This window comes from Emys orbicularis, chromosome 11, assembly GCF_028017835.1.
Source record: "Emys orbicularis isolate rEmyOrb1 chromosome 11, rEmyOrb1.hap1, whole genome shotgun sequence".
In the NCBI taxonomy this organism is placed as follows: Eukaryota; Metazoa; Chordata; order Testudines; family Emydidae; genus Emys; species Emys orbicularis.
The window spans coordinates 61,416,063-61,436,090 of record NC_088693.1 but is presented as its reverse complement, the minus strand read 5'-3'; the positions used below and the strand labels follow the sequence as shown (position 1 = coordinate 61,436,090).

Below are 20,028 nucleotides of genomic sequence, written 5' to 3'. Positions count from 1 at the left end.
GCTGAATTTGCGTATCTGAAATCGATCCCCCCCCGTAGTGTAGACGTAGCCTGAGACAAAGGGTAGACTTTTCAAAAATGCCTATGTGATGAAGGAGGCCTAAGTCCTCTTCACTTAGGCACTTTTGGAAATTCTACCCAAAGCCCATTTCACTCCAAAATACACTAACCACAAAGCTCACAGTCAATTCCGCAAAAGTTCACTCAAATGCACAGCCTTAATTCTGACATCACTGTAAAAAAAAAAAAAGGAGAAAAATATACATTTTTTTCAATACAAGTATGCATCTTTGTAAGATCTTTTTATAGAGTAAAGAAACACTTAAGCAATCTTAACTATGAGGTAAATATTGGTGTGTGAGCTAAATATATATATTTATATATGTTAATGTACATGGGATATTATGTGATGTGTTGGAATTAGCACTATTTAGAAGAGCATTCCAGTAATTTTCTGGAAGTGAGAAGACAAGAACTCTCAATAAAAACTCCTAGAAGAGCATGTGAACATCTGAATGCTACCACAGACAAGAGCTAATACAATTCTTCCATACCTTAAAAGCTGCACCTCCATGGATAATGGATTTGATGAAAATCCCAAGGTCAGCCCCAGTCTCCCGAGATTTGTTGCCTTTCAAGCTGACACCAAGTCCAGCAGAACCTGAATCATTCAGGGGTATCTCAAAGGTCAGCTGTTCTGTGGTCTCCAGTGAAAGAACACTGCAGTTGGGCTCTCCTTTCTGTTGGAGAAATAGAAAGATGAAAACAGTGGAAGAAAAAAAAAAAAAAAAGGAGAATATTAACACAGTACATTCTAGGTTTCCCAGATCTAAATCTTTGGACAGGTTCATGTAACTAAAAATAGTTTTGCACCATAGTTCCTTTATCTAGTCAATAGCTTTTGGGCTATTGCCTATGATTTGATCACATGATTTTGTGACCTAATATATATGATTAAAATATTTATAAATATGATTACATGGAATATGGAAACACTTCAGTTCAAGGTACTACAAGTTTGATGCTGAAGGACATTTAAGGCGAAGGACTCTGCATTTCAAACATATACAAACAGCTACATTAAAAATGTACTCCTATAATTCCCACTGCCTTTACATGTAGCGCTCACTGATTTTAATAGGAGTTGTGTGGTTAAATTTCATACCGCTCTAAGTAAAATCCTTAAAAAATTATTGCACCCTTAGTGGATGAATTGGTGCATGCTGTGGATATCTTTTAAAGTTTGGAGCAGCAGCGTAAGAAACAAAATTAATAGAAAAATGGTATATGCAGAAAAATACCATTTTAAAAAGCAGAACATGAAGTTAGCATTTCTCAAAGGTGCTGGACTGAAGTCCTCTGTTAATCCACACAGGAAGTGGGCACCACACTGGAAGTGGGAGTGAAAACTTCTCAACACTGTCCTGCCAATGTTCCTCAAACCTAACTTGGAGGTATAGTAGAACCTCAGAGTTACAAATACCAGAATTAGGAACTGACCAATCAGCCATTTGGAACCGGAAGTACACAATCGGGCAGCAGCAGAGACCAAAAAAAGCAAATACAGCACAGTACTGTGTTAAACATACACTACTAAAAAAAATAAAGGGAAAGTTTAAAAAAAGTATTTGGCAAGATAAGGAAACCGTTTCTGTGCTTGTTTCATTTAAATTAAGATAGCCTACAAGCTGCATTTTTCTTCTGCACAGTAAAGTTTCAAAGTTGTATTAAGTCAATGTTCAATTGTAAACTTTTGAATGAACAACCATAACGTTTTGTTCAGAGTTACGAACCATTCCCGACGTGTTTGTAACTCAGAGGTTCTACTGTACCACCTCGATGGGTACAAGGAAGTTCACGCCCCACACCCTTGCCATCTCTGCTGAGATTGTCCACACAGTATCAATGTGCGCCAGTTGTGGGGCTGGTTTCTGGATAATCATAATGGTTCCTTTATGACCTTAAAGTTTATTATTTGGTCCAACTGGCAGTGGACTGAGGCCACTATACAATACATTTAACATCATACATGGGCAGCAAGAGGTGTGATCAAAAAAGATAAGGGTAAAAACTAAATGTAAGTGAATGTCAACCATTGAAATAGTATCAATTGAATACATTATTCACTTACATGTATCTAAGATGCCACTATTGCTGATGGAGAGTAACTACTGTCTGAGGGAGGGGTCATACTATTCAGTGAGCTAGAACTATAAACCTTGATTCTAATATGTACCACATACAAATATTTATTAAAAATTAATTGCATGAAAGTCAATTCATTTAATTTAATTGGAAAATACAAAAATGGCACGGTGTTGACACTGATAATTACTGTCTTGATGACATTAGCTTATCTCCAGTACTCTTGCTCCACTTCTGTGCTCTTGCCTTTGTTCACTTGAAGTACACAACTTTCTGTGGCATTTTTTCTTACATAAGTAATTAACAAAATTATAACATATGGAGGCAACAGTCCTGTAAAAGTTCCCAAAGCCAAAGAATTAAAATAAATAAGGGAAACTGGGCTAGAGTGGTTAGAGAATATGGTTGGATGTCTGGATTTGTATTGTCACCTGTGACAATGACTCATCATATGAGTTCTGTCAAGTCACTTAATCACATGGCCCATGAGCAGCGCCTCAGCCTCACCTCTAGCTGAAGTTAATTAGACTGGATCTTACTGATTAATGATTTGTAGTTATGAAATATATTACCACAATCGGGCTGCTAGGAATCTACTGCTAAGATATGTATCCCACAACATGGCTCAAAAGAGGGAATCCTTCACCTAAGATGTATCTTGTCTAGCTATAAGAAATCTTAAATGTGGAGCGAACTGAAGCCCAAATCTGACAATCCCAGGATCAGTGTGAGGGAAGATGAGTTTTAGCATAAACACTCAGATATTATGGAGATGAGGCTCTAAATAAATACTGAGAGAGAGAGAGAGAGAGAGAGAGAGAGAGAGAGAGAGAGAGAGAGTGCGCATTTGAAATGCGGGAGGGGGGTGGGGAGGGAGGGAGGCGTGGCACTAAATTTTGGACCCAAAGTAAAATACCAACAACAAAAAAATTCTGGCTTCTCACTGAAATATATACCACAACCACACCAAACATCTCAAGTATCTCCTAATGCAATGATAGCACCCCAAATGCCTTATATAAACTGGATCACCTACATTTCTGCCTGCTACTTTCTTGCTGCACCAAATATGAGCTTTATTTTCAACTAACAGCATAGGAAATGGACAGGTAATATCCATGATACCTCATATAATCATATCATTTCACATCATGAATATTGGGTGCACTTGCTGACATCATTCACTTATATAGTCTCTGGGATTTTCTGTCAATATCCTTTTGGATCACAAAATAAACGGCTGCTGAAACAACACAAAACATAAAACAACTCCCTATCATCATAGCAGGCCAGTACAACTGAAACCTTTGTGTCCCCTCAGCACAGTGCAAGGAAGTCTGGCTGTAAGACAGATCTTAATAGTGAAGAAGTTGGAAAATTGCTCATGTCCTTAAATGATGACAGGAGAGACAGCATGGATAAAACAGACTGTTCACTCCTGAACAGCTCTGTCAAGTTTTTGTGTGTGTATGTGTGTGTCTTTTCTTCTTTTTTGCCATGTCCCTACAAAGGACAGAATATTTTATAACAGAAGTTGCAAAATGCTGTTAATTCTAGTGGACAACATTACAATAACTAGGCAATTACTTTATATTTGTATGCTATAAGTAATAACTACAAACACGTGCTTTATAACATTGTTTCTAAATATAAGTGCGTTCAGTTTTAAACTAGATTCCTATATAAGTAGACTGCTAAAAACATGTGAAAAGCTAACCAAACTCTTCAAGTTTTGGACAACATTTTTACATTTATTTAATAAAGGTATTCTGTGCATTAGTGCTTTTCACTAGTCCATTGGGTTATCATCTGAGTGCCTAGACATGCTATTTGTATCAAATGAGATTTTAAAATGTGTTCAGTGCGACAAATACTATTTTTTTTCAGTATTAGGTTTCTTTCAGCTCTCCTTCAATACCCAGTTTGGAATCCTTATAGTTTCACAACCCTTTCACTGCAGCGCTCTAAGTATTGTGTAATTTTATTATAAGAAAACCTCAGTAAATTAAAGTTCAATTTAAAACAACAGCTGCTTGTACCTATTACTCAAGGAACTCTCCAGACAATCCCCCTAATACCTTTCACAACTGCTCCTTATCCAGTAGAGCTAAATTGGTTTAAAAACTGTCCCTTCTTGGGTGCATATTTACATTCAGCTTTACCCTAAGATCCAGCTAATGAATGCTGACAATCTGGCCCTTTTGGCTGATAGCAAAAAGGAAGTGGTAAACATGGTATCAGAGTGGATATCTGTGTTTGAAAGTAAATGCAAAGCAAACTGAAGTTATGCAAGCAACGAAGGTGGAGAAAGAGCTGTTGATAGGAGTTTCAGGAGAGAAGCTGAATCAGAAGAAAGAAGTTGGTATTGGGAAATACAGTTACTGCCAACGGAGAGAATTCTGGAGAATTGAAAAGAACCACCCAGTATGCATGGGCAGCTGTGAAAAAGGTGGCAGGAGCACTGTGGGACCAGCAATCAAGTAACAAACTGAAAGGAAAAGTGTACAAGGCATGTGTTTGTCCCTGCCTGCCCTACAGTTTGGAAAGGGTGGATCTGATGGAAAGGGAAGAAAAAAATAGACAGGTAGTAAACAACAATATACTGAGGAGAATGGAAAACAAGCAGAGCTTAGAGGGCACATGGAAGAAATCAGAGGGAAGATGAACTTGGAACTCTTCGGGTATGTCTACACTGCAATTAAAAACCCACAGCTGGCCCATGTCAGCTGACTTGGGCAATCGGGCTGTTTAACTGCGGTGTAGATGTTTGGGCTTGGGCTGGAGAGTGAGCTCTGGGACCTCACGAGAGGGGAGGGTCCGGAGCCCAAGTCCAAATGTTTACACCACAATCAAACAGTTCCTTAGCCCGAGCCCCACGAGTCTGAGTCAGCTGACACAGGCCAGCCAGAGGGGTCTAACTGCAGTGTAGACATACCCTTAGTGATAGAAAGCCTGGGAAGCACATGTTTGAGGTGGGCGGCACATGTGATAATGATCAGCAAAGAAAGTGTGGGCAGAAGAGGACAGCAAAAAAGGATAAGGAAGACCAAGGATACAGTGGAAAGACTGTGTTAAGAGAAGTTTGAAGAGAAAAGGAATGGAACTCCAAGACATATGAACCCATGCTATGGACTGGAAGGATGGCGAAGAATTGTGGGCACCTCTGATCCAGTGTAAATGGGAAAAGGAGTCAAAAAATGAAGTGAATTTTATCCTAAGATCCAGCTAAATGTGACTTAAAATCAAACTAAGCCTGGTTTGTTTTAACTGTAATGTCACACACTAGCTAGCCATGAAATGAAACTGGATGAAATCCCACTGACTACAACTCTTTAGAGGATAGGTGAGAGGAAAGCTGCATCATACGTAAAAGTCAATTCCACAGCTCAGTGTGAAACTACAGTAGCCCTGTCCTTATCTCTTCACTTAAGACATACCATTCCTTACCTATTCCGTGGAATCTAACCGCAAATGCTTGGATGCTCAGCATAGCAAGTAGCAATTACTTCATCACAGAGAACTACAGCAATGAAAAACCTACTGAAAATTTCTGTTGGCAGAGGAAGAAATACAAATATATTTCCTAAAAGTTTGGTTTCCTTCAATACACCAGTAACTTTAAATTCTCATCCTCGTAACTCCTTCTGTTCTTTATAATAGATGTCCCTTCACCGGTGACCGTAAACAGCTGCAACTTCCTAAAAGTAAGGGAATCTATCCAGTTAACTGCCTTTTTTGAGCAACCAGTCTCATGAATATTCATTTGTTAGTAGCAACTTTCCCAAATCCTAAATTTCCCTTATATTGCCAGAACACTATCCCAATGCATCAATATTTTACAGCAGAGCAGCAATCTTTGACTGAAAGACTTATGGTCTGGTAAAGCAACCTCCACTCTGATGCACTAAGTCTTCAATTCTATTAGAAATATCTTTGCTCTCAGTTCTTTACTTCAAAACTGATATCATCCTATAATCCTAGTTCACTTGAGGATGGTGTGAATGCAATGAGCTGCAACACTAATAAGTTTCTGTTCCAGAAAGAACACAGTGACTGTCCAAAATGACACAAACTTGGGTTTCTGCTGGATCACCTCAGGGTTTCTCTTTCAACACAACCAATATTTTAGAATTACTCCAGGCAGTAATTAAAGGTGAATTTTTCTCCACAGTATATAGAATATACACCCACATCTCTTAAAGTGTAGTGTACTGTTGAAGTTGCATTCCACTACAGAGCCAGGTAAGCAATTCAGGGGTACGGTGGGTCACAGTTCTGTGTTTAACAGCACCTCTGCTCCCTCCACAGTATCCTCAAGGGTGCCCTTTAGGTATTAGGCCTCACCTCTCTATGGGAAAGGACCTGCGTCTCTCCCTCCAGACCTGGGATTTAGGTGCAGTCCCCTGCAATTCACTGTGACTATCCCAGCAGGTTTGACGTCAGTCCAGCATCTGCAGATTGCTCTCTTAGGAACAATGCCAGGGTTACCAGTGGCCAGCCAGCTTTCACAAAGTACAGTCTATTTATTTTAGGACAAAAGTATTACAAAGAAAAAACAGTCTATATGCATGCTAAGCTTAGCAAGCGTCACTCGTCTTCCACATAGAGACACTAGTAGGTTTCCAGTCCCTCAAACCCTTCCAATAGGGTTTTTCCTTCTTCAATAAAATCTTATGTTGTTTTTGGATCAAAATGAGAGCCCTTCTCAGCCAGTTCAGTCTGGCCCTTTATACCACAAGCTCATTGTCTGTGGGCCTCTTGAACACAGTATGAACCAGTAAATGTAAGTCACCTCAAGAGGTGGTACTTTTCTGGAGTTGTTTAGCAGTCCTAGGGTCTGCAGTAATTATCCCCCACTGATTTTACTTCTTGGGGGAAACTCAGTAACCCTCCCCCATAGAGTTAGCCATACGATCCTTAGTTCACAAGGATATATAACATTTATAGATACAAAAAATGTATTACTACTCCCAAGGCTATGGCATTTGGCACATCTCAATATAATAGTCTTTTGAAGTTTTCATGCTCCCGAGATCATGCATCCATCACAAGATGATCCCTAGAAACCCTTTATATATATTAAATTACAAGTATTGGAAATCAAAAGGCGCTGAATTTTAATTCTGCCTAGATATATTCATGAACCTAAAGGAAATAAATAAACTTCAGGTTTATGCTTGAGTAAAGAATAGTTACTTAGCCTACAGTAATTGTGGTTCTTCGAGATCTATTGTCCATAGATATTCCTCTTCTGGTGCACGTGCTCCATGATTATGAAACTGGAATCTTTTGAATAGTAGTATCTGTGGGGCTACACCTGCACCTTGCAGGCCTTCCAGCACCCTGTAGCTGAGGGTATAAAGGACAGTGCAACCACAATCACTCTCCAGTTCCTTAACTAAAACAGAATCCAGATTGCCAACGACTCCATAGTAACAGAAAAGGAATGGAGATTATGGAATACACATGAACATCTCGAAGACCAAAGTTACCGTAGGGTAAATTAACCGTCCTTTCTTTGAGTGATTGTCCCCATGTATTCCACTTCTGGTGACTGAAACAGTCACTCATATCCTGGAGGTGGTTACTTAGAACCTACTGAAACAATGACTGTAGGGCAGCTTTGCCAAAGCAGACATTGGATATGGAGCCCTTTACTAAGGAGTAATGCTGAGTAAAGGAGTGAGTTGAACTCCAGGTAGATGCTGTATAAAGCGTGCTACTGTATAACATGTTCTGATACAATCCATTTCAACACTCTTTGGGTGAAGACTGGTTGACCCTTCATTCTGTTGGTGAACACTAGAAACAGTCTGGCAGAATTCCTGAATAGTTTCACTCAATCCTGATAGCAAGTGACAGATCTGATAACATCTAAGGTGTGAAGTTTGGCCTCTCTGCCACGGAGTGGTGTGAGATTTGGGGGGGGGAAATGGTAGGTCGATGAACTGAATAGCGGTGAGAGTGGACTCTGCTATCTTGACTTTGAGGCCGAGAGCAGCAAAAAGATCCAGGACTGTCTGGCTGAGCTTCTCATGTGATGATTGACCCTCTGTGAGCCAGTCATCAACTATGGTACTTGACTCCATTGCCTTCTTGGATGTGCAGCCATGACTGCTAGCACTTGGTGAGGCCTCTTAGGGCTGTGGAGATGCCAAAGGGAACCATTGTGAATCAGTAATGAGACTTTCCCACAAGAAACTAGAAGTATTTGCTGTGAGTGATATGAATTACGATATGGAACTAGGCATCTTGCAAGTCAGGAGCTGTGAACTGTCTTCAGGATCTCAGGTAGGAATTTGAATTTATCATCCATGAATTTGAAACAATGGATGAATTTGTTGAGTTGTCAGAGATCCAAAATGAGATTTCAATCTCTTTTCCTATTTAGGGCTAGGAAATAATGAGAATAACTCCCCTGCCCTCGACTTTCATGGACATTTCTTCCATGGCTCTGAGTTGCGGAAGGGAGTCCACTTTGTTTCTGAGCAATATCTTGTGAAACAGTCCCAGAAGAGGAAAGGAAAAGAGTAGGGAGGGGTTGGAATTGGATAAACAACCTTTGTCCACTATTTCCAGGTCTCACTGGTCTGAGCTCATCTGGTTATAGACTTTCCAATAAGAAAAAAGACAGTTCCAAAATTGTGGGTATGGGGACATAAGCAACTGGGGAGGGATAGCTCAGTGGTTTGAGCATTGGCCTGCTAAACCCAGGGTTGTGAGTTCAATCCTTGAGGGGGCCACCTAGGGATCTGGGGCAAAATCAGTACTTGGTCCTGCTAGTGAAGGCAGGGGGCTGGACTCGATGACCTTTCAAGGTCCCTTCCAGTTCTAGGAGATAGGCTATCTCCATTAATTAATTTAACTGAAAACAGGGGTGTATTATGGAAAATGACAGACATCCTTAATGCATGTATCACTGTTGCTCCATCTATAAATTCATCAATTTTTAATTTTTAGGTTGTGTAGGCAAAGAACTGGAAAGTGTCTCTGGGATCTCCAGTAAGATCTAACTGAGGCATCCTTCTGAAAAGTTTTCCAGTGGGGGTAGGCATGCACTGATATTCATACATAGATTATTATGACAGCTGGTATTACTTGGCAACTACAAGATTTGAAATAAGTGAAAACAGTAATTTTCCAAAAATTAAACACTTGCTGTAATCAAATCTCTCTTAAATCTTATGGCAGACCTCTGAAAATTCAATATATATTGGATATAGGCAATCTGCAGCAATTTTATAATTTGTTTGACATGACTGAACAACAGAATCAATTGTCTCAAAATGCAAATGACTTCACTGTTATATCAGTAAAACCAAGGCTCTTGTTTGAGAAGTTTTGCTCCCAAACCTGGGATTGATGACTGGAGTTTGATAACATAACAAAAACAAAAACACCCCAAAGTCCTCTCTCCTGCAAACTCTTACTCATTAGTCAAATTAGTCAGAAAATGGCCAACAAAGTTCATAAAGGACTACACTTCAAAAAAAGGTGAGAGGACTGTGTAAACCTGTTAGACATATTAGCAGAAAAACTTACAACTATAGCAAACCAGTGGTCAATGCAATAGATAGAAAATCTTGAATTGAGAGTTTCAGGAGACTTACTTGAGTACACTGCTAGCTAACTAAGTGTCACCACTGGTTTTTACTTAGCTTTAACAAGTGCATCTGTGTTACAGATCTCTGACTTGTTAATTAAAAAACTATATGTAATCCTTCAGTGTAATATCTACTTATATACTCCTAATATCTTTCCACACCTACAGGGCACAGTCAAAATGCATCTTCAATCTTCCCCACTGTCTGCAGTAGAAACTGTCTTCTACCTACAACAGAAACAGAACTGGAAGGTTTTAAAAATAAGCACTTTTCATTGTGTTATTTCTTCTCAATACGGTCCATGGTATCTACTAAATATTATGCTCAATCCTCCATCTCCTGAGACACCACTTTCAATTAAACCTCTTATTTAATCTAAGAACGCCTGTTCTCATTGACCACTGCACTTTTTATCTGTGGATTTATGATAATCTAATGCACATCTCCCTGACTGGAAGGGCTGCCTTATTTATCCCCATTGTTCTTCTGCCAAAAGAGAAGCTTACAAAAAAAAAAAAAAATTCTCACTGAAGCCAGGAAGGAAATAGCATTTGTTTAACACAACAAGAGGCCTTTCACTACCTGACTGATGCCCTTGACCAGCACACTATCATGGCCTCTCAATGTGCTGGCTGCCCCTTGCCTGGCTGCTCAGTTCTGATAAGAGATGCCAACTCCCTTGAGTGCCATTCAGAGCTCAGAGTGAGAGGCAATGTACCCAGGAGGATTATTTTCAAAGGCTTATGAAGGAAATAAGACATTTACATGCTTTCACTACTATTTTCTGCAAGAAACCCTACAGGTTAAAGAGCAGTCTCTGAACATTGACTATGATTTGACAGAAAGGTCTGAAAAAACATGCCGAACTGTTTACACCATTCGTTACCTTCTTTCCAATAAGAACTTAGACACAGTTTAAAAACACATACACACACTTTGGTGGCCGACTATTTAGTGAGTTACCATAAAAACCAACACTACATGTTGTGGTAGATATACTGTGATGCTTCTGAAAACAATGCTCCAAGTCTGATGTAATGTCACAATGAGGTAAATAACTGACGTCACTGTTGCATATATCCCTTACCACACTTTTACAGAAGCTTTTTATCTGCATTTATCTATCTACTATATTGTGATAAAAATAGTCACTAATGGTACCTCCTGTTAAAAGAACAGAGGTGAATGTTCTATTGTGCTTGGATATTTTGCACATTAATGTAGTGCACTGCAAGTTCATGTCACATTGGATAGAAAGGCTTTAGTTTGAAATACCTAGACGCCTTAGAACCACAGCTTTGAATACTGTCAGAATCAGATTCAGCACTTCAGTCCTCCAAGGATGATAAATTGCATTTCACATTTTACCATGTGAGACTCCGAAAGAGACTTCAAAAACAAGATCCTCCAACTTCCTTTGTATACTTATTCAAAATCTCATGGTGATTTTTATGAGAGAAAATGGTCTCCCTTTGTGAAAGGGTTTTGTCATAAGTAATAGCTCAGTGCCTTACTGCACTCTTAACACCTAACTATCCAGCCTCGCTTCCTTTTGTAAGTTATGAGACTCTGGGAAGTAGACTGTGAGGCACATTAACTAGTTAAGACCAAAGACCCATTTCAGCCAGACATTTAATCATGCAAGTAATCCCACTAACATCTAACATACTTGAAGGCAGGCATATGGTTGAGGACCTTGCTGAATCAGGACCTAAATTTGCACACTACCTTAAAGAAGAGTTTAGCACAGCGCTGAGATATTACCCAGGCTCTATGGAATACTGTTAGTAGATGGTCAGCCACATACAAATCTTATTAATTTTTCTAACTGACTTAATAGCTACAGTTTTAAAGTAGGGATGGTAAAGAGAACACGCTTTGGATAGTTTTGTCTACCCACTTCAAATCCCAGAGAGGTTCACAATAAGAAGTCATATCCTAGAACAGTGGTTTTCAAACTGCAGGTTGCGACCCAGTACTGGGTCGTGGAATGTAAGGCACTGGGTCACAGTGGCTCTGGTCAGTACCAACGATCTGCGCCATTAAAAGTCCCATCGGCGGTGCTGCCTGGCTAAGGCAGGCTAGTCCCTACCTGTTCTGACACCGCGTTGCACCCCGGAAGCAGCCAGCAGCAGGTCCGGCTCCTAGGCAGGGGGGCCACGGGGCTCCGCGTGCTGCCCCCACCCAGAACCCGGAGCCGCACTCCATTGACCAGAACCGACCAATGGGAGCTGGGGGGGCGGGGGGGTGCCTGCGGGCAAGAGCCACGCAGAGCCACTTGTGCACTTCCGCCTAAGAGCCGTACCTGCTACTGGCCGCTTCCATGGTGCAGCGCAGTCCGCGGTGCCAGGAAAGGCAGGAAGCCTGCCTTAGCACCCCTGCTGCGCCGCAGACCAGGAGCCGCCTGAGGTAAGCCCGTGCCCCAACCCCCTGCCCCAGCCCTGAGCCCCCCCCAAACCCGGAGCCCCGCCCTGCACCCCAAACCCCTCATCCCATGCCCCACCCCTGAGCCTTCACCCCCAGCCCAGAGCTCTGACCCCCTTCCCCAGCCCAGAGGCACCTCCCATACCCCGAACCCCTCATTCCCGGCACCACCCCGCAGCCCTCACCCCCGCACTCCAACCTTCTGCCCCAGCCCTCAGCCCCTCCCACACCCCAAACCTCTCATCCCCAGCTCCGTTGGGTTGCAGGCATCAACAATTTTCTTCAACTGGGTCGCCAGAAAAAAAGTTTGAAAACCACTGTCCTGGAAGAATTTTTTCATAGATACATTCATAGATCTTAGGGCCAGAAAGGACCATGATCATCATTGCTGATGGGTAGATAAATCAGATCTGATGACGCTTTCAGATGGTAACCCACTCTAGCTGCCAAGTGGATTTAAGTAATGGCCAAAGCAAATCTTGATTTTACAGCAAATAAATATTGTAGCCCAGATAGCTGGGAGTTGAGGCATACAAAGCCTAAGTTTCTGTTGAGAGCCATATGTTATAGTGTCTCCACTCCTATTCATAAGTCTTTCTGGTTTCTAATTTCATGGATTCAAGTGTGATGCCAACTAAGACTTCTGAGCTCTCTGGTGTATATGATGCCAAATACACTGATCTTATTTGCAGATCGTCAAGGGGTTTTTCGTAAGTGTTTGGAAACAGACAGACTATCCTGATTCAAAATCCAAGACAGCCACCCTTAAACACCTTCAAAGGATTTGGGTCCAAAGCAACGCCAGTTCCAAATGAAGTCAGCTCCCCTGCAGCTCTCAACACAGATATTGCTGACCCTCCTTGAGAAAGGTTGGGAACCAGCTAAAATTCTTTGTTTTAATGGGAGCTAGACTGATACACAACAGCACTGCCAAAATGGTGCAAAAATAACACCCACTCAATAAAAAAAAAGTCTTAACAAAAAGCTAAACTCAAACAAATTATTCTAAGCTAAGGAGGGGGGGGAAAAACAGAGGCAGCAGAAATAAACAGGTAGATGATATCAAGACCAGCTCGCCATACTTCATGCTATGATCCCCTGCATAAAAACGTGATAGTCATTTTAGATAATGAACAAGATAACTAAATAACACTGCCTCAGTACAATATTTCTAGTACTCTAGCTGTTACCTATAGTAAGTATAGCTAATCCTGCAAATACTGAGGTAACTGTATACATTTAGTTCATGTAAACTGCAGAGTTTAAAGGCTGACTACTATACCCTTGTGCAAAATGTTCTGATGTACAAAGATGCATGTGCATGGTCCCCTCTGTCAATACTTTTTAGATTGTTCCAGATTAGTGGTGCCCACAACCCCACAAACAAGACTCTCTGCACAAGAAATTCTTGAGGGAGATGTGATTTTGTTATGTATATACTCTATAAAGCACCTTGGAATGAAAGGTTCTATATATATTTAAGATTTTCTCCCCTGTATCTATATAAGGTACAAAAATATTCATATAGAAATTGTATTATATATTCTTTAAAAGCATTAACATTTGATGTGTATCATGGGCCAGATTTTCGAAAACTAGACTTCATTTTTGAGAGAGAACAGTTAATTGCTGAGGTGACTGAATTTATTTGAACCGTAATTTAGGATACTTGTATATGAGAGGAGTTCCTAATCAGGGATTTTAAACATATAAGTTATTGAAATTGTGAGTACAAACAATTGGAGGTACAATAATGGTTAAGGCTGCACTGAAATTTGGTGCAGTCTTTCCTGCAGATTAACAGGTAAGAAACAATAAAGAAATCAAGCTCTGAATACTTAAAATAAAAAGGACAACATTTCAGACAAGCAAGAAATCTTCCTTTAGGTGAAGAATTCCAGGTAGTGCAAAGAATTAATTAGAAAAAAGCTAAAACGTAAAAGTTAATCACAACAGAGTGAGTGGAAGAAAAAGCATAACTGAACTTGCCACTAACCGTGCTTCCTTCCATACTGTGTAATAAATATGTAAAAAGAGAGAATTCTAGATTTAAAGATCAACAGTTACATTATTCAGGTTCTTCTCCTATACTATTTGTTATAAAAACACCAGTGTGAGGGTTTTTTGTTTGTTGTTTTGCTTTGTTTACTTCCTCCCTCAGGGGAAAAATGTGTGCGGTAACAAGACAAATAATGATCACAACTAGACTTGATTATTTAAAACCATCTTTAAAACAACAGAGATACAAAGCTTACAGTAATGTGCATGCCAAGGCTTAAAATACATAAAAATACATATTAACCTTTTCAATGCTTTATTATTTGTGACAAGTTTGGTGGAAGGGCACTTCTCTGCCTCTGTGCATACACATCCTGTAGCTTGAACACTCCTTAAAAATAACAAGAACATTTTTAAAAGCCACTGCCCCGAGAATGAACAGTGCCATGCCATAGAAGGGTTAAGTTTTAGCTGATTCTAATTTAAGTGGCTTTGTATTTTACCAACTTGGAGAAAAAGAAAAATGATCTTTAAATCATTTAAAAAAAGAGAGTGCCACCTTAAGATCACACATTTTTTCCTGGGGAAAATGAGAGAAGAGAGAGAGACAGATAAATACATGATCAAAACTCTGTGTATATTTTCAGAATAGGATGAAACAGTAGCCTCAGTTTGATGTATGTTTTATTTATTTTGATAATAGCTGGATAATCCAACCCTGATCAGTGAGTCATTTTTTCTCTAATCTTTAAACACTTTAGAAAACGTACACAATACTGCAACTTAAATCCCAAATGCACCTATAGTATGCACTAATCACAGGCTAGTCTGTAGTCGGGGATAATTAAGCAATTCAAGATCATCCTGAGTTTGTAACCACCTCCTTACTCAGCAATTACATTGTTAACAAGCGGCAGGAATTCCTAGTACCTTTTGGCTAACTGGACAGTCTGTGGTTGGTCCAAATTCTACTTTGCTCATCTGCTTCAATAAGAAAATCTCATAAGAGCCCCTTATTCTCTTTTTGAGTAACGACAATAACTCAAAGAGCGTGCTTTAGGTTTTATTTAATGTTTATAATGTACGAACAATGTAATCATACAGCTCTCAGATGTTAACTTTGACAGGGTTAGTATAACTAAATCCCAATCCTCTGCAATCCAATAATATCCTCTTTTTACAACATCCCCTAACCTACACCAGCAGCAAGAGACACTCAGGATAAAGGTTTACTGCTCTCAATATCTAATTTTTATATTTGGTAGCAAATTATCAGCATAAGATCAGAATGGCAACACCCTCAAACAGTGCTCCTGTGCAATCTAAACAGTTGAAATGTTACTGAGGGCAAGCCTTCATAAAAAGAGGCTTTGTTTTACCCTCCCTATTACTTTACCTTATAACAACTCTACTACTGTTAGGGGGCAGGTACCAGAATGTCACCCTGTGTTATTTTACTAATTTTTGTTGGGACTGGTGCTTGAAGCAGCCAATATGTTTATTTAAACAATGGAATGATAAACAAAATAAAGGTGTTTTGCACCATGCCTTGGAGACTGTGAAAGACACAGTCTGCCACGAGGCCACAGAGTATTTGAATTGGACCTTTCAACAGCAAGGTTGCCAAACCATTCAGATCTTTTGAGATTACCAACAACAACCTGAAGTGAACTCATATATTCAGAGCACTGCTCAAATGAAGAACAGGTTTGCTGTAGCAGCATTTACCCTATTGTTAAAACCACCACCACCACAAACTTTTGGGACATATTCTACATGCAGTACACAGGGTCTCAGCCTGTAGCTAAAATCATCCTTAGCAAATATTGGATTAACCATCTACTTTCCTCCTAAAAACAAACATTCTAACTTATTTTGTTTGTTTGTGTTTTCTTCTCCTCCTCTTCTAATCCTCTAATTCTTTCTTCTCTTCTAATCCTCTGCCACCAACAAAGTATTGTTGGTGGCAGAGGATTACTCTTATTCAATCTTAAAATTAAAAACAACAAAAAAGACACATCAAGTAGTTTTGATTCCTTTTAAATCTCTGCTGAGACTATTTTCAGATGCCACATGACTTCCATCAAACATCGCATTAATCTGAACATCTGGTAGCCAAGCAGTATTGTAAGCCATATTTCTATAGCAAGCTACCAAGTAGATATTACTGAAAGGCTTCTAAATTAGAAGGACATGTTCCTTAAAAGCATCCAATACAAATTTCAGTTACTAAAATATGTTATATGGTAAGTCAATGGGTTTACAAGGACTACAGTACTGTATTAGAATTCACATGTCATCACTATTGCTCTGAGGGCCATCTGTGCATCACTCTCATAGAGAAAGCAATTTAAGTGAAGGCCAAACCAGCAGGATAAATGTGGCTACCTTTTGGGTCTCAATCTTGCCAGTCAGAAGTAACTTGTGAAATATAGCTAATCCTTGCTGTAGGGTCTAGAATTGAATAGCAAGCAAGCTTGGCAGATAGAAATCTCTATAGCCTCTTTTACCCACCAGGGATTGCTGTGATTTCCAGGATAATCTGGCAGCAAAGCAGAAAACATAACGCTAGGTGGGAAAGATATAGACACGGAAATGGTTAAAAAAAAAAAAAAAAGTATGGCACACTTAAAAAACCCATACACTTCTCAAGCAATGGTATTTTCTAACTTACATAACAAAACTGTTTGCTTTTTTCCCCTTTATCTTTATTGTTTAAAAAAATTGGGGAGAGGAAGGAGAATTACATTTGAGTTCTGATCCTAAATATGATGGACAGGTTTGTACATTTACTTAGAAATTCTCTCCTTCATGCCCATACACATAGTGAATTTAGAGCTCAGGATCTTTCTAAATAGGGCCTCACAAAGGTCAGCATGGTTGGCAGCTCTGGGAACCACTAATTAGCAATGTTATCTCTTTAATAAACCTGGGATGGATTTGATAGCATTCCATCACTAATTTTTCCCCTTACATAATTGCTCAAGCAAAAAGGAAAATTAAAACAAAAATAGATTAGCTCAGCACACTTCATTTTGGCTCTGGATCAGTAGTACATGTACAGGAAGCAGTGGCTAGCAGCTGCAGAAAGACAGAGGGTCACATCACAGCAACTAACCTACTCCAGGGCTTCCGATAGGAGTGCAGGCAACACACACTTTGCTCAACAAGGACTAAGTGATAACAAGGAAACAAGAGGAAAAGTATGAGAAAACATACCAAAGTGGATTGCAAAAGGAGATGGTGCTAACAGGGGGTAAAGCAAAAGGAAAAGTGAAGTACTGACAAAAGGGAGAAGGCAAGTTCTTCAAGTAAGAAAACAAGAAAGGCCATTCGTTTTCTTCAAAGAAAATAGAATGAGACAAAGGCAGGAAGTGCTGTCCTTCCTTTATCCTGCAGAGCTCTCACTGAAAAGACAAGTATATGCATCGGTCAAGATAAGGGAAAATAGATGGCCTTCTTTGAGAGGAAACAAGTATGTATCTCTACATTAATGGACTCCTCCTATGTATATTTAGGGTGGAAAGGAATATGGTTTCACATTCAAGGTTTCCCAAAGCACTGCTCTATTTGACAGTAGTACACTGGCTTAGTAAATGAATGTGAAATCTGTTAAACAGCTTAAGAACAGCTCACACATATTAGAATGTTTGCCAAGAAAGCAAGGTTCTCCCCTATTAGCCCTGAGAACTACTATGGAATTTTCCCTTCAGCACATATAACCGCCACACAATTGGCATTCCCAATTTAGGAGATGCCCAGTTCTGAACAACGCATGTTTTAGAGGCACTGTCAGTATTGTGCAGGGAAGCTTCAGAGCCTGTCAGCAACCAGTGTCATTAGTCCATTACTTTCACAAGCAATGAAATTCACCATATACACTCAAACTTAAAACAAAACCCGAAGCCTAAAAAAAGAGTACTTTATTTTCAGGCATGCTCAATCTCATCATTACATAATTCATTTACAGTATTCCCTTGTGAATTATGCCTATGATGTCACTTCTGGGACGAAAATCAAATTTCAAAGAATTATATTAAATAATGGATACAATTAAATATAAATACTTCTCCAAGACCAGCCTTAAATAATTGCCCTTCACTGGCTTCTCATCCAGCGACAGTTTACTTGTATTTCTTAGGTCAATTTTTAAACACAGAGAACTAGTCTGATTCGGCATAGCGGAAAAAAACATTACCAGCTCTCGAGGCAGAAAGGCTTCCTCCTGCCGAGCCACGATCAGAGAGACAGTCTCCCCTTGCTTAGTGCTTCTCAACATAGCCACTAGTTCTTCCTGGGTCCTGCCAGTGACATCTCTGCCATTCACCTAATGGACGTAATTAGGAAACAAATAAACAATAACTCTGACTAACAAGTGCTGTCTTTGATTTTCTAAACTGGGAGAGGTGTGGTTCAGTCGTCTGAGAACCAAGAAATGTTGAGTTTTAAGGGTTGTCTACATGGTCCTGTAGCACAGACCACGGGACCGTGAGTTGCAGCCCACACTGAAGTGTTGAGCTGTGATTGCCCCGTGTAGACCCTACTAGCGGGAACTACAAAGTACCTAGCTTGCATTGACATAGTCTTCTGGGACTACATTACTGCAAACCTGTGACTTCATACTAGCAAGGTTTATATGGGGCAGTTACAGAGCAACACTTCAGTGCGTGCTGAAATTCACACCCCCGAAATCTGCGCTGCAGAGCCATGTACCCAAGCTCTTAATTTGGTTGCCACAGCGAGTTTCCTCTCAGGCCTGCACAAATCACTTATCCTCTTTGCTAGTTTTCACCATCTGTTAATGGGGATTTATAATACCTACCTGGCAGGGGTTTTGTAAAGATTAATCAGTTTGTAAAGCTCTTTGAAAATGAAAACCACTAAACAAGAGGTAAGTATTAATATTGTTTACATTAGCGCTCTTTGAGGTTAGCAAGTAAAAATAGCCCCATAGATAATGAGTTCATAAGTCATACAAGTATGAACATTTAAAACCGAGAAAATACAATGCAACTGATTTAAAATGTGCATTAGAAAAACATTCACAGTGAATACACAGATTCTTGGATATTATTTCAATTGATGTATCTACTTTCAAAATCGGGCAGCCATTTTATCAGCTCTCCCTTGTTTGAATGCCTTGCAAGACTATTTTCATAGGCACCTGATTCTGAACTGTATATTTAAGTCAACAAGCAGTATGAAAGCACTGTACTTTAAAAAACAACAACCCTACAACCTACAAAATGGGGAAATATGGGGTTTAAATTAGGAACATGCCATGCTATGTTAGTCACTAGTAATTACAGAAAATACAAATATATCTAAAATATATATTTTAAAAGCCAATAAACAATATTTAGTGGTGAGAAAGGAAAGGATGTTTGATATTCCCAGTTCTGCTAACCTCCAGTATTCGGTCTCCTGACTGCAAACGACCATCTTTGACTGCTGCCCCCTTTGGCAAAATATTCTTCACAAAAATAGGACCAGGACCATGAACTGAAGAGTCTCTGGTAACCACAGTGAAACCAAGTCCTTCAGGACCTAGAGTGCAGACAGAGAAGGCTCATTGTAAATTTCAACAAGAAAATGATATTAATTAAAATAACGGAACAGTAAAATTTAAAAAAAGTATCAAGAGCAAGCATTTAGATGAGCTTTCAACGAAAGCTGCTTCAGCCATTGAGCATGATTTCATGGAGGACCAGAAGAGTAAGTATTATGCCACTGTCAGAAGAGACAGGTTCAGACCCTGCTGTTAATATGCATGAACTAAAATAGTTTTGAATTACCCATGTTCCAATCAGAAACTAAATGGAGGGCTCACTCTAAATATAATGCCTCTTTCCCAGGTA

At 39.7% G+C, this 20,028-nt stretch overlaps 1 protein-coding gene across 1 annotated transcript in view; it reads right to left on the bottom strand.

The window, feature by feature from the left end:
* PARD3B (par-3 family cell polarity regulator beta) overlaps positions 1 to 20,028 on the bottom strand; it is a 657,306-nt gene that overhangs the window by 276,086 nt on the left and 361,192 nt on the right. Inside the window, exons 9-11 of the mRNA XM_065413438.1 lie at positions 19,578 to 19,717; positions 18,369 to 18,497; positions 554 to 739 (exon numbers count right to left, since the gene is read on the bottom strand). Of these exons, the coding sequence (XP_065269510.1) occupies positions 554 to 739; positions 18,369 to 18,497; positions 19,578 to 19,717 (455 nt within the window). The remainder of the gene's footprint in view (positions 1 to 553; positions 740 to 18,368; positions 18,498 to 19,577; positions 19,718 to 20,028) is intronic.